This window comes from Mauremys mutica, chromosome 4, assembly GCF_020497125.1.
Source record: "Mauremys mutica isolate MM-2020 ecotype Southern chromosome 4, ASM2049712v1, whole genome shotgun sequence".
Lineage (NCBI taxonomy): Eukaryota > Metazoa > Chordata > Testudines > Geoemydidae > Mauremys > Mauremys mutica.
In genome coordinates, this window is record NC_059075.1 from 23,324,472 (window position 1) to 23,344,607 (window position 20,136).

Consider the following 20,136-nt stretch of genomic DNA (forward strand, 5'->3'; position numbering starts at 1 on the left):
GAGTCTCTCTCGTGGACATATGAACGCACATCCACATTACTACGTTCTCCTTCTCTGCAACGAAACCGAACTCTTCCCGGTCGCACCGAAAGGAGCCGGGAGCAGCAGCAGCCGAACGTGAAAAGAAACCAAACCTCCCCCCCAACAGGAGCCTGCAGAACTTTCCGCGAGTGACAAAAGTGCCACGAACTTGTCCAGGCTGCGTCCAGCCGCAGCAGCCAGCCGGGCGGCTCCGGCTCCGGCTCCGGCTCCGGCGCGCTCTTACCTGGGGTAACGGGCAGGATGAGGGGAAAGCAGCAGCAGCAGCAGATTAAAGTGACAGCCTGGAAATCCATCACCCAGCATATCAGGGGCGCGCTCCCCACCTACAACGACAGGCACATGCCCGTGGCAGGGCGCCAGGCTGCTCCCCCACCAGCCCAGGGAGGGGATCCGGCAGCCGCCCCCGGCCCGCGCGCTCCGGGCTGTCTGCTCCGCTAGCTCCCCTGGCCCGGGAAGTGTGGGCAGCTCTGGGGGTGTCTACACCGCCCCTCTGCAGCAGCGGGCGCGGAGACTCCGTCTTTGCTGCAGAGCGAGCGAGCGAGCGAAAGCTCCCTCCTAGCCCTGGCAGCGGCTCACGGGGGATCCGCTGGCTCAGGCAGGAGCCGGCTTATAATTAAACTTCTACGGGAAAGGGAGAGGGAAGGGCGGGGAGAGGCCTCCCCCTTTCCCCCGCTTCCCTCCATCCGCCCCCCCCCACCCCGGGGGATCGCATCTGCATCCCCCACCCCGCGCGTGGGCAGGGAAGGGGTCGCCAGGGATTAACTTTGTTTCGGGGGTGGCTCTTCCGCAGGGGGCTTGTGCCGCTCCGCGGAGCTAGCGGGGGCTGCCCCGGCCTTGGGGAGCCAGAGGTCGGAGCAGAGCAGGAGGATCCTGTCCTGCCCCTTCCCCTCTTGTTTTACTGCACAGACGGGCCAGGGCGGCTGGCTGCAGCCGCCCCCCCCCCCCCGCTAGGGTCCGGGCAGGCGAGGGGGGTGATCAGCGGGCAGCCCTGCCAGAGCCCCACGCACCGATTGAGTCAGATCCGGGGGAGCCACCCGTCTCTGGATTTCAAAGTGCGTATGTGGATTTTCCTTACATGGGTGCGTTTATTGTCCAGACTGCGGTCAGGCAACGGCCAGTCCCTCATCGCCTTCTCCACTGACTAACAGCCTCCTGGCACCCAGGCTGGACAGTTACAGATGGTTAGATCCACCTTTTCCAGAGTGGCTGCCAATTTTGGGGTGCAGACTTGTGGCACACTGAAGCCCTGGCTGCTTTTGAAAATGTTGGCCTTGTTGTCTAGAGTACTGTGTCTTTCCCCTGCAAAATTGAAAAGGACCCTGCAAAGGAAAAAATATACCTCTGCATCCTTTCTTGTTTGTTTATTGTGCTCAAAGGCAGCTTTCAATAATTCTGGAGATGGGGGAGAAGTTGAGAAGGAAACCACTTTTTCCAGCCTCTATTACTTTTCCAGTACAACTAGTGGATTTTGTCTGGCCTGTTTTTGCTGGTGAACTCTGTAGATGACTGAAGAATTACCAGGATTATGACATTACAAGGGACAAGAAAATGAAACTGGGGCATCTTTAGTAGCAGGGAGTTTTAGTTAGATTGGTTTAAATATGGTGTTTGTTACCAGGTATTTAATCCAACCTGCCCCTACACAGTTAGCTAAATGCTGTCTTTGGGGAAGCTATAACCTCTACCCCTTCAGGTAAGGACAGAGAAAGTGCCAACTCTAGGTTTCTAGTCTTCCAAGGAAGGTGCCAACAAAAACAGGGAAGACAAAATTTAATATGTGATATTACTAAGGTTAAAAATTTTTCAGTCCTTCATTATACATCAATAAAGAACAACAAAAACAAAAAATAAAATAAAAAGACAAACCTCCTTTCCCCTTGAAGAGTCACCTTCAACTGATTGTGTATTTTTCTGCAATTGTCCCTCCCTATATTTTCCCATTTGTAGCACAGGAGTGCCTGTGATTTCAGCTACCCCATTTAGAGCCAGATTTGCTAATTCTTGTTGCTTGCAGTCCTCCTTTAAAGAAATTACTGTCTGTTATGCCTTAATTAGTGTCTTTAGGATTCCCCAACCCACTTTTTCCTCACTTGTTGATTTAATGCTTCTTTCCCTGAGACCTTATTTGTTAATTTGTCAACATTTATGTGAAGTACAAGGAGCTGCCAGTAATAGTTTATTAACTGTTTGATTGTTATGGTGTTGTTTGCTATAGGCTCACCAGGGATTAATTCAACCAGGGGTTACTTGCACAGATGCAGGAAAGGGGACAATAGCTTCAGGCAGATTGTTTACTGGTACTTAAAGACAAATCAGATATCCTGTTTTACTCCCAACCATGCTGAGTTCATCAGCAGGGTTTGTAACCACAATCAGTAGGAAGCCAAGTGGGAAAAGCTAGAACAAATAATTTTGGGGTGCATAAGCCACAGCCCCTGAAGAACAGGGAAGAGGGAGAGGGAGATTGTTTAGGAGCAGATTGAACCCCTGTCTCCAGCAGTTTGGGTGTCTTGGATAAACTGGGCCTTCCTAAACTATAGGTAAGAGAGAAGTGTGTGCAGAACCCTTGTGTTAAGAACCCTTCTCGCTTGTTATGCTTTTTTTCTACTGTTGAGATTAAACAATACTTTGTTTGGAAAATACTTTTGGTCACAGCTCCTGAAGGGAATAGTAAATGGCACAGAGATGCTGTAGGTCCAGGTACCTGGTCTAAGAGTAGAAGAGTTGCAGAAGTCCACCCTGAGAGAAGGGGAGACACAGGGTAGTACCCATATACTCTTAACCCCGTCAGGCTCCCTTCTTATGACCCTTTGACCACACTCCTGTCCCTGTTCTTTTATTAGTTGTCCCCCGCAATTAGTGGGTTTCTGAGGCTCTGTGGCACCTCCCCTTAGGCTGGGGGGGGTTCCGTTAGCATGGGGCTGGCTTCGCCCACCCCGTTTCCTGGAAATCCAATAGATACTCTTATTCCGTGAACCCATTCATTACTAAAATGAAGGCCGGTAACTCAGGCCAAGCTTTCTGTTTTTCCTCACACATTCAACCATTTCTACGCTACTGGTCAGAAGTATAGTCAGGGTAGCTTATCCTTGAGTTTAGATATTATGGATAAATAATTGTCTATGTAATTTAGAAACATCTTTTATGCTGCATGTTTGGCTGTATTTCTTACACTACAGATCATCTGGATTGTTAAAACCCCCATAAGTATGATATCGTGTAGTTTCAAATACTGATAGTTGGTCCCGGAAGATTTTATTCTCCCTCTCCTCCGGTCCTGATAGTCTGCAAAAGTGCCTATGGTAGCTGTTATTTGTCATTGCCTGTATGATAATTCATAGATTTTACCACCACACTCATAACTGTCAATTTATATGATCTCATTGGTACTGAAAACACTTTTGACATGACATTCCTCCCCCTCTCTCTGCTATTGAATATAGACTGCATTTATCCATACTGATATTTGACATTTATGAGAATTTTGTCACCAGGTTTTGGTTACACATGCTGTATTACACTCATTCTCATTTAATATGTTTTTAATCTTGCTTGCTTCCCATGTTTTTACATGTGTATACAGATCCTTTAGTGCACAAATGCTCTCTATTTTTCACAGCAACTCCATCTTTTTATTATATTGTATGTCAGATGTGCCTCTCTGATTAGTTGAATTGGGAAATAGGTCCCTTTCTCTGTCTTTAGTTTAAAGACCACCTGAAATAATCCTGCCAGTTTTAAATCTAGGAGGTGACAAATTTAGCACTACAGGAATATGCATAAATTGAACTTGATTAATTATTTTCCCTTAATGTCTTGCATTACAGCTTATTGTAAATAATTCTATTAATCTATGCAGCCTACACACTTTTATCAAAAAGACATTTTATACAGACCAACAGATTAATCCCCAGGGCTACAGAGGTCAGAATCCCTCCTGCTTAAGTGGAGACTGTTAAATCCAACAAACTTTCAACACAGAAGTTCCAATGTTCTATGAATCCAAAATAGTTCTCCTCTCTACGTTATGCCACCTGAGCAACCAAACAGCAAACCATTGCCACTCAGCTCAATAATTACATCCACCTGTCAGAAATACTCTCATCCAGCACTCTGACAGTTTTCAGTGAATGTGGAAAAGACTACAGACTTGGGTTCTGGCAAATTAGTGAGTTCCACTAAGAATACCCCATTGCTGATCCTAGAAAGGTTTACTCTAAGACCTGGAAGGAAAAGCACCTCATCTAATCTTTGCCTACATAACAAGAAACCAAGTAAGTGGTTGTTTTTCAGGTATCAAGATCTCAGACCATTTAAGGATTGTACCCAACATCCTGAACCAGCACCTAGAAATTAACGAATAGCCTTTTTGAAGGTCCCAACATTCCATCAGTTTTAGAAGACGGATAGTTGCCCTGGGAACTAGCAAAAACTTCTGGCTGGCCTTCAGAAGTTTCCTTAAGAAAAATATATTACGGAAATCCAGCACAGAGGTGTCAAAGGCAAAGATTGCAGTAGCTGAGTCAAGATAGGACAGGAAATTCCTCGACCTCTTTGCCAGTAACATATATAAATGGGTGCTAAGGCTCACTTTCAGAAACTAAGGCCTGGTCTACACTAGGACTTTAATTCGAATTTATCAGCGTTAATTCGAACTAACCACTCAACCGTCCACACCAGGAAGCCATTTAATTCGAACTAGAGGGCTCTTTAGTTCGAATTTGGTACTCCACCCCGGCAGGTGGAGTAACGCTAAATTCGACATGGCTAGCTCGAATTAGGCTAGGTGTGGATGCTAATCGAACTTAGCAGCTCCGGGAGCTATCCCACAGTGCACCACTCTGTTGACGCTCTGGACAGCAGTCCGAGCTTGGCTTCTCTGGCCAGCCACACAGGAAATGACCCGGGAAAATTTGAATTCATTTTCCTGTCTGGGCGGTTTGAATCTGACGTTCTGGTTGCACATCGGGGCGAGCTCCGCAACACCTGCAACGATGCAGAGCTCTCCAGCAGAGGAGTCCGGGCAAATCCCAGAATAGAAAGAGGTCCCCAGCATGGAGTGACCGGGAAGTCCAGGATCTGATCGCTGTGTGGGGGCGAGGAGTCTGTGCTCTCGGAGCTGCGCTCCAACAAGCGGAACGCGAAGACCTTCGAGAAGGTCTCTAAAGCCATGAAAGAGAAAGGATACAGCCGGGATGCGATGCAGTGCCGCGTGAAAGTGAAGGACCTAAGACAAGGGTATCAAAAAGTCAGAGCGGCAAAACGGACGCTCCGGAGCCCAGCCCCAGACATGCCGCTTCTACGAGGCACTGCATGACATTCTAGGTGGGTCTGCCACCACTGCCCCACCAGTGACGGTGGACTCCGAGGACGGAATAGTGTACCGGGGACAGTTCCTCCTGCCTGTTCGCCGATGGGGAAGATGAGGAAGGGTCTTTTGAGGACGGCGCAGGCGACATCGAACCCACTCCCGGCTTTCCCTGACAGCCAGGATCTCTTCATCACCCTCACAGAGATCCCTACCAACCGTCCCCGCCCGTTAACCCGGACTCGGAATCAGGGGAAGGATCAGGCGGTAAGTGCTACAAACAGGGAAACATTTATTTTTTTAAGAAACAGGGATATATATCAAAAATAGAAATACTATATAAAAAAATAGAAAAAATAGAAATACTATACAAAAATATTATACTATACTATACAAAAAATTTTAAATATGAAAACTATACAAACAGCAGGTCTACACATATAGGAGCTATACAAACAGCAGGTCTACACATACAGGAATGGAGCAATAGTCCTCTGGGGGACAGTTCAAAAAAGCTCTCAGAGAGCAGCTGGAAAAGCCTCAGCAGGAGGTTCCTTGGTAGAGGTGCCTTGTTGGGTGCTCCGTTTGAAGCACACTCTTCCACGCCAGGCCATCCTCAGGTAAAGGGGGGACCATTGCCTCGACGAGCATGGCAGCGTATGGTCCTGGTCTGTGCAGGGCTTCTGTTAGCATCCGCTTCTCTCTCAGTCCGCCTGACACGCCTCAGGGTGATGTCGTTGTGGAAGTGCTGCATCTAATTAGTGGAATTAGTGTACTGTTACTATTGTGAATGGTAGACTTTTACTTTGCATAAGAATGGACCCTCGCTTAACAGAGTTTTACTTTGCATAAGAATGACCCTCGCTTAACAGACTTTTTACTTTGCATAAGAATGACCCTCGCTTAACAGCCACGTGTTGGGAGGCCACAGAGGAAAAGCATACAGTGATCTTTCCCCCGTGCACTGGCGGGGAGGGGCCGCAAAACGGTCATCTTTTCTGCTTTGCACATTGCCTCCAGCAGGAGAGCACAGCTAAGCACTAACTGATAAGCACTCTGTACTGTAAGGCTTACCAGGACTTTGTGCAAGAGGGATGCAGCTGTCTTTCCTCGCTTGTGCGCTATCCAGTGCAATGGCGCCGCCAATGAGAGCGTATTCCGAAATCTCGGAACTAGTTCTGAGATCTCATGAGACTTGGTTCCCTCTTTGGTCTTCTTAACTGAAACTGACTAGACTGTGTTTACTGTTGGCAAACATGTATTTGTTCAAGGAAATCACCTTACTTTTTCGCATCACACAGCTTCGGCTCCTTCCCGGACTGCCCCGGCATCCCCCTCGCAGGAGGCTGGCTCAGATTAGACGCCGAAAGAAAAAGACTAGGGACGACATGTTCCAGGAACTGATGGCCAGCTCCAGAGCGGAGGCGGCAGAGCAGAGACAGTCGAGGGAGAGCCTGTGTCAACGGGAGGATAGGTGGCGGCAGGAAGACCAGCAGGCGACTCAAACGCTGCTTGGTCTAATGAGGGAGCAAACGGACACGCTCCGGCGCCTTGTAGATGTTCTGCAAGACCGCAGGCAGGAGGAGAGAGCCCCCCTGCAGTGCATCTGCAACCGCCCTCCAACGCCAGGAAAAGTCCTGTCCCCCCCTCACCCAAAGTTACAAGAAGGAGGGGCGGTAGGGGCCGTGAGAACTGTCCCTGCACCGCAGCACACCGATAATGTTCGAGACAACTCTCAGCGCTGTAAATTTGTACAAGCTCTTCCTTACAGCATCAAACCAGTCCCAACTCCAAGTTTCAAACCCCCCACTGTGTACTACATTACTAAAAGCGGTTTGGTGTTACTGACTGTTTCCGTCACGTTTCTGGTGTGTCAGAAGACTTTCTGTTGTTGTGTGTGTGGGGGGGGGGGGGGGGGGGGAATTGTAATTTCAGTGTATAGCCCACAGTGCCATGCTACAGACTTGGGTGCAGGGGTCAACTGCAGGGCACACACAGACTGCAGTCACTAGGCACCAGGGACAGTCTGTGTGGTGTATGCTGCCCCCGGGTCTTTCCTTGATGTGTATGCTTGTGCAGGGTCCTGGTGCCTGCCGTCCCCGAATGTAAAGGCAGGCTTCCCTTCACATGCACTTGGACCGTAGTCACGATCCTCCCCGGTGCCCTGAGCCCCAAAAGAGACCTCATCAGGGGCAGATACTCACCCTTCCCCCACACCCCTCACCCCTTCCAACGCCCAAACCCACAGCCGTCATGTTAACCCCTATCCAAAGACGGCACCCCTCGCCCCTTCCTGCAAACCCACCCATCAGTGCACACCTTTCCCAGCACAGAATGCTTCCATGTTTCAACCAGGAAACAGAAATGCAAAGTCAACGAAAGATTTATTATTAATTACTAAAAACATGTCCTTAGTTTTAAAACGTCTTCGGAAGTGGGGGAAACTTGGTTTATGATCAGGCTCTCTTAAAATCAAGTGGACAGTCACAGGTTACCCTGCTCTGCGAGGAAACTCGCTTTCAAGCCTCCCTGATGCATATCGCTTCCCGCTGGGATATTCTCTCAGCACGGGTGTCTGGCTGATCGTAAAAACAGCAGCCAGGCGATTTGCCTCAACCTCCCAAGCGGCCAAAAAGGTCTCGCCCTTGCTCTCACAGAGATTGTGGAGCACACAGCAAGCAGCAATAACTACGGGGATATTCTTTTCGCTGATGTCCGAGCGAGTGAGTAAGCTCCGCCATCTCCCCTTGAGACGTCCGAAAGCACACTCCACCACCATTCTGCACTTGCTCAGCCGGTAGTTGAAGAGTTCCTTCTCTCTGTCCAGGGCGCCTGTATAGGGCTTCATGAGCCAGGGCATTAGCGGGTAGGCTGGGTCCCCGAGGATCACTGTAGGCATCTGCACATCCCCAAACCGTTATTTTGTGGTCCGGGAAGAAAGTTCCTGCCTGGAGGCTTCTAAAGAGACCAGAGCTCCTGAACACACGCGCGTCATGAACTTGCCCGCCCACCCGACGTTGATGTTGGTAAAACGTCCCTATGGTCCACCAGTCCTTGCAGCACCATGGAAAAGTAGCCCTTTCGGTTAATGTACTCGCTGGCCTGGTGGGCTGGTGCCAGGATAGGGATGTGAGTCCCATCTATAGCCCCACCGCAGTTTGGGAATCCCATCACGGCGAAGCCATCTATGATGACCTGAACGTTTCCCAGGTTCACTACCTTTGAGAGTAGTTGCTCAACGATTGCGTGGGCTACTTCAATCACAGCAACCCCCACGGTAGATTTGCCCATGCCAAAGTGGTTCGCTACTGACCGGTAGCTGTCTGGCGTGGCAAGTTTCCAGAGGGCTATGGCCACTCGCTTCTGCACAGTCAGGGCTGCTTGCATCCGGGTGTCCTGGCGCTTCAGGGCAGGGGACAGCAAGTCACAGAGTTCAAGGAAAGTACGCTTACGCATCCTGAAGTTTCGCAGCCACTGTGATTCGTCCCAGACCTGCAGCACTATGCGGGTCCCACCACTCCGTGCTTGTTTCCCGGGCCCAGAATCGCCGTTCCACACCATGAACTTGACCCATTGCCACCATGATCTCCACGGCGCGGCGTACCCTGCTTTGTGAGAGGCCTGCGCCACTCTCCTCACCGCGCTGCCGGAGCCTCCTCGCCCGATTTCTCATCAGCTGGCTGTGGAAGAGGTGGACGATAAGGTGCGAGGAGTTGACAACGGCCATAAGTGCAGCGATGATCGCAGCGGACTCCATGCTCGCAGTGCTGTGGCGTCCGCGCTGTAACCGACCAGAGAAGGGCGCGATCAGATTTCCCGCCGGCGCTTTCAGTGAGGGAGGGCTGTTGTGAGTGACGGTTGAATGATGACAGTTACCCAAAACTGCCCTCGACACATTTTTTCACCCAGCAGGCATTGCGAGCTCTACCCAGCATTCCAATGGGCAGCGGGGAGTGCGGGAACTGTGGGATAGCTTCCCACAGTGCACCGCTTCCAAAGTCGACGCTGGCCCCGTGAATGTGGACTCAGAAGTTCGAATTTGTGTATTTAGTATGGATACACAAATTCGACTTCATAAGGTCGAATCCACAAATTCGACTTAAGTAGATTCGAAATAGTCCTGTAGTGTAGACAAGGCCTTAGAATCCAAAAGCAGCAAAGGGTCCAGTAAAGCCTTGAAGCTGTGAACTGCCATTGTGGATGTACCCATCCACTCCTCCAGGTGCCTCCTCTGCCTGCTAATATCATGGGGGTTGGTGCACTGATTTCTCAGCCCACAGAACAGGCAGGGCCACCTTCCCAGGGCCACCTTTATTAGACTTTATAATGAGTCCAAACAGAAGAACATCAGCTGTAGTAAAACAAAGACGAACTACAACCAACAGTTTCCTCCTACAGACCTGTAGGCAGGGCTCCAGCTGTCTCCCCAACCTCTGCCTCAGAGGCACCCTCTTTATATTTTCCCTGCTCCCTCTAATAGGTCAGGGTTAAGTGGCTGCTGCATTAACCCTTTGGGGTCTGGTCTCAGGAGTGCCCTTGGACCCTGTCACATATCACTTATGTCTTGTCTGGAGGGAGATTCAGCCAATTTGTCTTTGTTCAGATCCCAATTTCATTCAGATACTGTAAGAATCTAGAGACTACAGAATATGGGTTCAGTGAGAAGAAGCCAACAGATCATCATCAGCATGTCAATTATACTACAAGTCCCAAAGACCTCATTATATTCTCTGTATACATATATTAAAGTGAGAGGTAACAAGAAGGAGCCATATGGGGCATCACATATAGGAGCCCGGGGAGAGGAGAAAATGAAAATTCACTCAACAGCTCTCTGAAAGGAAAGGAAAAATCAGTTCTAAAGCAGTCCCATCCCACTGACAAGTCAGCAGTGCCTTGTGAATAATGGCATCAAAGACAGCTGACAGCTCTAATAATATCAGTGTGTACACCTTACCTTTATCCATCACTAGGAGCTCCTCAGCCAGAGACATTGTTAATACAAATACAAATGGACACACAGCTTCTTTGGGGGATATACTGATCAATAACCTGCTGGTTTGAACCACAGTGAAAGATGGTATTTAATATTCTACTCTATAACCTGTGACCACAGTTGTCAATAAAGAAAAGTTGTTCCAATAAAAATCGAGGCCAATTTGAACCCACCAGAACCATTCTACACTCGAGCTCAGGCTGACCCACCTTACTCCTCTCCCATCAGGCAACAGTGCCTCTTCGATCCCCACTCCTGGGGCTTGGTTCTGTTCTCGCTCAAGTCAATAGCAGAACTCCCACTGACTTCAATGGTACAGCATCCGGCTGGAAACTACTGCTTTTTACCACAATTAGATACAAACAAAATGTGTCTCTCTGCAAAACAAAGAAAACCTACAAAAATACAAGGAAATAGCAGCCCCCAAACTGCCAGAGTATTTTGGACAGGATAATTGTTTTCCCAACAGAACAGAAACAACTGAAGAAGCTGTAGCTGAAATAAAATGCTGCCCCTCAATTCCCACCACAAACGTTAACCTCACGCACTAGCCAATGACAATCAGCGGTGCGGCCCATCAGTCAATTAATACTGGCTAGAAAACACTGTTGGCCATTTCAGTAAACTCATCCGATGAAATCCTGGCCCCAGTGGCAAAGCTACTATTGACTTCAGTGGGGCCAGGATTTTACCCAGTGTCTTTCACTGACAGAAAAGCACAACCAACGAACATGATCAAGAAATTAACACAAAGAACCACCCCTCACCCCGTATGAGTTCTCATATAGTAGTTTATCAAGAAATGGAAGGAAAATCCATTGAGAGAATAATACACTGCTACAAATATAAATTAGGAAACTAAAACATACTCAAGAAAGAAATAATCTGTTATAAAACAAAAACCAAGACCTTAGAAGTTGATGTTAGAGAAGGGCTAACTCCTTTCTAGGCTGTATGTAGAAAGGCATCTTTTGGAGAGCTAGGAAGATTTTATCATCATTTTATTCTGTACTGGTAAGTCTGTACATGAGAATACTGAAGACATTTCTGGGCTCTTTTGTTCAAGAGTGGTCTAATGATGCAGAGAGTTTCAACAAAAGGCAATATGTATTTCCAGGTCTTATGAAAATGAAGGAACAACATTTGTTTAGCTTAAAAACAAGAGAAACACCTTAAGGTGGGAGCATATTGTTTATGTGAATATATAAAGGGAAAAAGACAGAAGTGAGAAAAGAAGTGTTCATGGTGGACTGATGTAATAGCCAGAAATAAAGTCAAAAGAAAGATTAATTTAGCTTAGATATATATAAACCCTCTTTACCAGTAAGGTCAATCAAACAGTGGGACTGTTTGCCAAATGAAGAGAAGGCAAAATAATTGGCTGTCTTTAAGGAAAGGTTAAGAACATTTATGGAAAGAGTAATATAAGACACTCGCTGCTTGAAGCAGGTGTTTGGATTAGTTTATCCAGGATCTCCCTTTCAAAGCAATCATTTATAATATCTTTCAGTGCTAGAAAATGTTTCCTTCAAATTACCACTTTACAAAGCATGAGTTTTACAGATTAAAAAATGTGCTGAGCATTCTGAGAAATACCAATAACTAGGAAATTCGTAAAAAGCCCATCAAGTCCCAAATGTTTTACCCATTTTCAGCAGAAGCCAATGCTCTGTTTGTAAAGTACAACACCTCCTTATCTCTTCTTTTTCAGTGTTATGAATTGGATACAGTGTATACACCTAGACTCTGAATAGTCAATCAGTCTGTGTAATGCTTTTTTCCACTTTACTATTGTGTCATTTTAAAATGTATTTTAGGTGCATTCCTGAGACTAGTCAAGTGAATTTACTTTCTGTGTTTCATCTAACTAGATTTAAGCCTTCATTTCAATGGAGAAAGAGAGAAATTTACTATATTTAATAAAGCACCTTGTTCACATGTTTACCTGGATTTAGAGTAAATTATTCTATTTACTAAAAGGGGTATTTATAAGGAAAAATAAACATGCATGCAGTTTGCTTTAAGACAAACATATCAAAATGAAAAGTTCAGTTACAAACCTTAAGACCCTAAAATCTCCAGTGTCTTCTGATACTGGCAGTTTCAGCTTGCTCTCTGAGCTGTAGTGGTACTGAAATCTTTCAAAGTATTGTGTTTTGAATTCTTTAAGGTAGCCATGTCTGAGGCTGGAGATGCTTGCAGTAACTCAGGGGAGAAAGATGTGGTTGGGCAAAAAACAAAAAACCCAACCCCAAAACCTTTTTAGTCCAGTCACAGTTGTCAGGCTCTGGCATTCTGGTATTTCATCTTTGTCTGTCTCAACTGGATTTTGTTCACTTACTACTCTAACTACAGAAGCAAGACTATATTTTCGTTCTCAGTGTTCACCATGGGTGTTTGTAGCTCTGGATATAGAGTTTATGGACTAAAAAACTATGTTTATTTCTGTTGTATAAAACTCACATGATGCATTTTTTTTGTAATATGTATACCTATATATGGGTACTTGCTTATGGAGATCTGGTTCCAGCCACAACCAGAAAGTTTCCTCAGTTATTTCTGCCTAACACCTAAGCATTTTTCCAGTCACTTAAAATTTGTCTTTTACACATATAATTGCTCATTGTTCTCTACGATGATAATGTTCAACTGTACAGATATTAGAATTAAGGTCTCATTTAGATTATCTGGCTAATTTTTGTTTGCTGATGAAATCCCGTTTGCCCTATTTTAAAAAAAATGCACATGTGAATTTTGCATTTTGTTTGGGGTTATTTAATCTTTCTCTTGTCCAAGCCCATTTTATAATCAGTCACAATTTCTTAGTTTTAAGTTTCTACTGCTCCATAACAGTGGTTCTCAACCAGGAGTATATGTACCCCTGGGGGTACTCAGAGGTCTTCCAGGGGGTACTCAAATAATCTAGATCAGTGTTTCTCAACCCCCAGGGGGGTCATGGAATGGGTTTAGGGAGGGGTCATATGTGCAGGGCTGGCATTAGGGGATGTCAAGCACAACAACTGCCCAGGGTTCCACATCACAGGGAGCCCTGTGAAGCTAAGTTACATGGTTCAGTCCTGCTGTCCGGGGCTTGGGCTTCAGACAAGGCTCACAAGTGAAAAACAAGCTCAAATATCACACTGAAATATAAGTACAATGTTTATATTCCAATCAATTTTATTGTTATATGGTAAAAACAAGAAAGTAAGCAGTTTTTCAGTAACAGTGCGCTGTGATACTTTTGTATTTTTATGTCTGATTTTGTAAGCAAGTAGTTTTTAAGTGAGGTGAAACTCGGGTACACAAGACAAATCAGACTCCTTGAAAGGAGTACAGTAGTCTGGAAAGGTTGTGAACCACTGCTCTATATCAGTTCATTTTTTATCTTATTTATAAAGGATACATGAAGAAACTACATGAACATGTAAATTCAAAGTTAATATTTTATAACAAAAAGTGTCATAAGAATTTGCTGCATGAAGAACAGGGAAAAAATACAGAAAATGAAGTGGGGTAATAAAACACAGCATTTACACAGGATCTCTCTTAGCTGTGGAACTATCTATTCTTTCCAGCACCCAGCCATGAATAAAGGAGTATGGCAAAATTCCACCCTTCATATGATAATATCCCAGAATTCTATCTCACAAAACTATATTACCTATTTCCGATGGAATTTCTTATTTCCAATCCATTTTCTACATTTCATTTAAGCCTCCCCTAAATACTAAGCAAACTACCAATAAAGGATAAAACTTCCAAATAAGCCAACTAAAAAGTTACTGTATTCATAGATTCACGAATTTCCAGGCTAGATCATTCTGATCATCTAGTTTAGGCTCTGGCATAACACAGGCCATAGAATTTCACCTAGTAATTCCTGCATCAAGCCCAAAATGTTGTATTCAGCTCAAGCGTATCTTTTAGGAAGGCAATTGCAATTTAAAGACTTCAAGTAACAGTGAATCCACCACACACTTTGTTAAATTGTTTCAAGGGTTAAATAACCAACCTCACAATTAAAAAGGTGCTCCTTATTTCCTGCCTGAATTTGTCAAGCTTCAGACAAAACTAGTATTCCACTGAAAAGGACGTATATTGATATACAATTAAAAATTATATAAAAGGAATTTTTACACAGGAGGTGGGGAAAAAAGTCTTAAGTAGAGATGGTTCCTATGGGAGATAGATAGGTATCATCTGAACTTCATGTTTTGAGTACAGGCTGAAGCCAGATCTGAATTACCCCTGGTTTTGGTTTTACAAAATCAATCCCCACCAGCAGAGTTTTTCAAAGCAAAGACAAACAAATAACTTTACATGCAAATAGCGCTTTTCCTTGAGGATCTCAAAGTGCTTTGCAAAAGTATATATTTCTACCCTATTTCACAGAGGGAGAAACTGAGGCACAGACAGGTGCTGTAACTTGCCCAAGGTCTCATAATGTGTTTGTGGTAGAGAGGCACCGAATCCTGGTCTCCTGGCTCCCAGTTTCCTAGGCTGAGTGCACTGCCTCCCATGCAACATGCCAGTGAACCAAACACTTTGTGAGTTTAAGCAAGTCTCTGATCAGCTATTTGCCCAAATACAGGAAGATTGTAACACCCACTGATGAAAGCACGCTGCTACCACTGAGGATCTTTGTAAAGACCCCTGGGGCCATGGAGAGCCTGAAGGGGAAAACTCAATACTGGTAGTGAGGTGATCCTATTACAAAGTGTGGGAAATGCTTGTGGGAAGGGTAGATGGCTACATGAGAGTAGGCATCTTGTAGGTTGAGGGCAACAAACCAGTCTTCTGGATCTAGGGATAGAATTATGGTCCCTAGAGCGACCATTCTGAAATGCTGTGCAAGGACAAAGTTGTTCAAATTCCTGAGGTTGAAGATTGGTCTTCACCCTCCAGCCCTCTTGGGGAGTAGGAAATATAGACGGAATAGAACCCTCTTCCAACAAACTCGGGTGGAACCAGTTCAGTCACCCTCAATATTGAAAGAGACTGTATCTCCTGTTGTAGGAGCTCCTTGTGAGACGGTCCCTGAAGAGGGACAGGTAGTTGAGATGAGACGCAGGGTAGAGTGGTATATGGAGTAATCCACTAACAGCCTCAAAATCCATTTGTCTGAGGTGATGTGTCCGAGGCAGGTAGGAAGTGTGACAGTCAGTTTCCAAAGGTGGGTTGGATGGAACAATTGCACAGCATAGAATCTGGTGGAGGAGTTTGTTGATGCCTCAACCAAGGCATCAAAACTGACTCTTATAGGGAGATGCAGACTGGGTGTTTGTAGAGGAAGGTGGACCTCTCTTTTGGGGTTTAGGTCTCCTTCTGAAGGGCTTGGAGGGTTTGGGGAAGGTGGGATGGTATTGAAACAGCCTGGATTGCTGTGCAGTTTGAGACCTCTTAAAACATCTTTTCATTGCAGGGACAAACTCCCAAAGATAGCAGCATTGTAGTTAAGGATGTGGAGGGAGGAGTCAGTGTGCTCACTGAAGAGCATAGGCCCTTCAAAATCAAGGTCTTTGACGGTGTTCTGCACATCTTTCTGGAGGCCACCCAACTGAAGCCAAGATGCTCTTCTCATAACCATGGCCATGGATCTGGAGGCTGTCAGCAGCATCTAGAGTGGCCTGCAGGGAGGCTTTATCAACTAACTGGCCTTCTGAGATGAGGGATTGAAATTGGTCTCTGTCTTATAGTAGGAGTTCAATAAGTGTGTGAATTTCAAATAGTTGTTGAAATCATATTTTGTCATTGAGGCCTGCTAGTTGGCAATTCTAAATTGAAGAGAAGTTGATGAGTAGCTCTTCCTGCCCAGTAAGTCGAGTTGTTTGAGCTCCTTGTGCAGGTGAGAAGGTTTAGCGTGAGCTTGATGTTTCCTTTCATTGTCTGCATCTACCACTAGATAATTAGGGGTGGGATGGGAGAAGAAGTGTTCCTTTCCTTTTGATGGAATATAATAATTTTGTATCTGCCCACTTATAGATGGCTAGATTTGTGGCGGGTATTTACCACCACGTGTAAATAGGAGATAGCCCTTCCAATTAATGAGGCACCACTATCTTTCCCTGCGGGTTGGTGTTCAAAATATCCACCAATGGGTGCTGGGACTCCTGGACCTTTTCTAGCTGGATTTGTAGCGAATCTGCCAGGTGTTTTATGAGGTCTTGAAAGGCCCTGAAGTCATTGGCATAGGATGGCAGTGGTGGCATTACTGAATCAACTGGAGGGAGAGGACTTGGCTGAAGGAGGTGAGACCTCTTTAGTCTGTGGTTCTTGCTCCTCTTGTGGATCATCCAATACCACGGAAACATGCAGTACCGGAGATTGGTCCATCAGTACTGGAGGGTTATATGGTACCATTGGATATCAGTGTTTCTTTTTGGATGGCATCTTGTGGAATTATTCTCTGAAATGACCCAATGGGTTCCAGTAAACCCACTGGGAAGGGGGAGTAGGAAGGGAATCTGGAAGGCAGTGGAGGGCTATGTTCACCAATTGCCAAAGCCAAGGTTGGTATCAGACCTGGGAATACAGATCAGCAAGAATATGGTGAATGCAGGACTGAAGAGGTTGCTGAATCTTCTCTGACCCCCAGAGCTGTGGTAAGATGATGCTACTAGAGCATGTGGGGTAGATCTGAATATGTTGAGGTGCCAAGAGGTGTCACAGAGTACCAACAAAGTTGGTGCCCTGGGAGCCGAGGGCTTGTGCATGCAGTACTTATTATGTGGCACCACCACTTTGGTACTGGATACAGACAAAGCCTCAGTGGTACCTTCTTGGGGATGCAAGTTCTCCTGAGAGTGAGTTGTATGGGGTGACCTACTCCTTTTCTTCATTTCCCTGTTCAGGGAAGTATGCTTCCTTTTCCTGGAGGTCTTGGTCTATGGGCCACTGACAAAGTTCCAGCAGACACCTGAAATGACAAGAGCTTTGTATGCGGGGGGGCAAGAAGGGCAGTGCATGAGAAGCTGACCTTCTTGAGCTAGGGAACGTTCCTTTAGGAGGCGTTTCAGTCCAGTCTGCCATCCCTGCTCATGGACATTGCTTTGCACTCTCCAGTCGAGAGCACACAGACACACACACATCCTATGCTGGAGCACCCATAGAGACACATACTCAAAGAAGAACTATTCATTTCATGTCAGTATATAATTGGAATAGAATACAGAGTTTAGGTGCATCCCTATACCCAGCCCAGGGGAGACCTTGCCTATTGTTACAAGTGGACCTTTTCTCAGCTTCCTGAGATTGAGCCATTGATCCTCTCCTGAAAGGTCCATCTCCGTATACTCTTGTAGTAATCATTTTGGAGTTTCATCTTTTATAATTCCCTCTTCCCTGCTATCAGGAATCATACTATCTATAAGCTATTCATATTCACAGTTTCGAGAGTACTTGCATTTAAACTAATTAAATGTTTCATCTACATGTTGTTTGCAAAGGTTGAACACATGCTCAAAGGTGATATTTTTCTTTTGAGTGTAATAATCCTCAGGCATTTTGATCAAAACTGATTTTTCCCCTCCCATCTTCAAATAGAAATGTGTTAAAGCTCCTGGGCATGTTCTCATGCATAATGCAGTAACAGTAAGCAGTTCAGTTTTTCCGATATGGTGCTTTTCTCTGTTGCAGACATATGTATTTTGATCAATTCTCCAGTTTTCAGATAGGTAATTTCTAAAGGAAACCTAGGTGGGAGAAATTCAGTGGAGGAGTGCAGTTCTCCAGAGACTGGAAAGGGAACAGAGAATCTGTCACACACTAGATCACTGGTCTAAATGTTGCTTCCTGTAAATAACAACCAAAAGCAATTTAATGACCTGGATATGAATACAAATATTTCCCATGACTGGCAGGACAGAAGAATGATGGTGACCAGATGTGATGGGAAAGGGTTGGCATTGCTCTCAGTTACACTGGTGCAAATCCAGAGACAGATTCCTGATTTGCAGTGGTGTAACTATTATTATATTTTATTTTTAGATATCATAGAATCATAGAACTGGAAGGGACCTCGAGAGGTCATCTAGTCTAGACCCCTGCACTCATGGCAGGACTAAGTATTATCTAGACCATCCCTGACAGGTGTTTGTCTAACCTGCTCTTAAAAGTCGCCAATGATGGAGATTCCACAACCTCCCTAAGCAATTTATTCCAGTGCTTAACTACCCTGACAGTTAGGAAGTTTTTCCTAATGTCCAACCTAAACTTCCCTTGCTGCAATTTAAGCTTATTCCTTCTTGTCCTATCCTCAGAGGTTAAGAACAATTTTCTCTCTCCTCCTTGTAACAACCTTTGAAAACTGTTATGTCCCCTCTCAGTCTTCTCTTTTCCAGAGTAAACAAACCCATTTTTTCCTCATAGGTCATGTTTTCTAAACCTTTAATCATTTTTGTTGCTCTTTTCTGGACTTTCTCCAGTTGGTCCACATCTTTCCTGAAATGTGGGCACCAGAACTGGACACAATACTCCAGCTGAGACCTAATCAGCGCAGAGTAGAGCAGAAGAATTACTTCTCGTGTCTTGCTTACAACACTCTGGCTAATATATCCCAGAATGATGTTCACTTTTTTGCAACAGTGTTACACTGTTCACTCATATTTAGCTTGTGGTCCCCACTATGACCCCCCAGATCCTTTTCTGTAGTACTCCTTCCTAGGCAGTCATTTCCCATTTTGTATGTGTGCAAATAATTGTTCCTTCCTAAGTGGAGTACTTTTCATTTGTCCTTATTGAATTTCATCCTATATACTTCAGACCATTTCTCCAGTTTGTCCAGATCATTTTGAATTATAATCCTATCATCCAAAGCACTTGCAATCCCTTCAAGCTTGGTATCATTCACCAACTTAATAAGTGTACTCTCTATGCCATTATCTAAATCATTGATGTACTATATAATACATCTAACTACTATATACTTCTGTTTTCTCTTGTTTTATGCTTTGAATGTAATCTTTTGGGAGAAGACAGTCTTTGTTCTGTGTTTGTACAGCACCTAGCACATTTGGGTCCTGGTCCATGACTAAGGTGCATACGCACTACTACACTACAAATAAATAATAATTTTATATTTGTATTGCAGTAACACCCAGAGGCCGCCACTCAGGATTGGGACATGATTGTTCTAAGCACTCTGCAAACATATATAAAGACACCGACCTTGCCCCAAAGAGCTTTCAATCTACAGGAAGCAGACAAAAATCAGAGAAGGGTGATGGGAAAGAATACAACAAAATCATAGTAAAGTAATTATGGTGATGGCTGGCAAGAAGTAAGATAGCTCTATGGAGTTTGGTTTGTTTTTTATGGTGGAGCAATATATAATAAAACACACACACACGCACACACAAAACTGTGCTAGAAGAACATTAAAGTTGTGAAGTTAAGAACTCAAAAGTTAGGAAATGTCAGAATTAAGATTACCAGTGGAACCTTAATTTAGCCCCTCCCTTATGCGCATACATTATGATGCAGTCTTTGATTACATGATCAGGTACTATTTTTTCTGCAGGACCCTCACCAATTCAGTGCATACTTAATGAGCAGCTATTCAAATAGGTGTGGACGCATGTCTTATTTACTGTATGTAGTGGGGCAGCTGCCTCACTCCCTGAGAATTTAGGTTGCAGCAGGCCAGTGGGCTTGCGCAGATGCACAGCCAATAAGAGAAGGGCTTATTGGGAGCCAATCAGAGCCCAGATTGAAGGCAGCCAATCAGGGCCAGGCTCAGCCCTATAAAAAAGGCTGCTCAGTGAGGGAGCAGACAGTCTGTCCCAGACCTTCA

General features: G+C 45.2%; 1 protein-coding gene across 5 annotated transcripts in view; it reads right to left on the reverse strand.

Annotated features, from left to right (window-relative positions):
* DLK1 (delta like non-canonical Notch ligand 1) overlaps window positions 1-20,136 on the reverse strand; it is a 71,944-nt gene that overhangs the window by 15,772 nt on the left and 36,036 nt on the right. For 2 of the 5 annotated variants that reach the window (XM_045015667.1, XM_045015666.1), the window contains exons 2-3: window positions 1,118-1,361; window positions 266-365 (exon numbers count right to left, since the gene is read on the reverse strand). The exons of 1 other annotated variant lie outside the window; for it this stretch is intronic. In XM_045015667.1, the coding sequence (XP_044871602.1) occupies window positions 266-365; window positions 1,118-1,168 (151 nt within the window). In that variant the 5' untranslated portion in view covers window positions 1,169-1,361. Of the gene's footprint in view, window positions 1-265; window positions 366-805; window positions 824-1,117; window positions 1,362-20,136 lie in introns of those variants that run through there. 2 more of the 5 variants (XM_045015669.1, XM_045015668.1) reach the window with 2 other exon arrangements.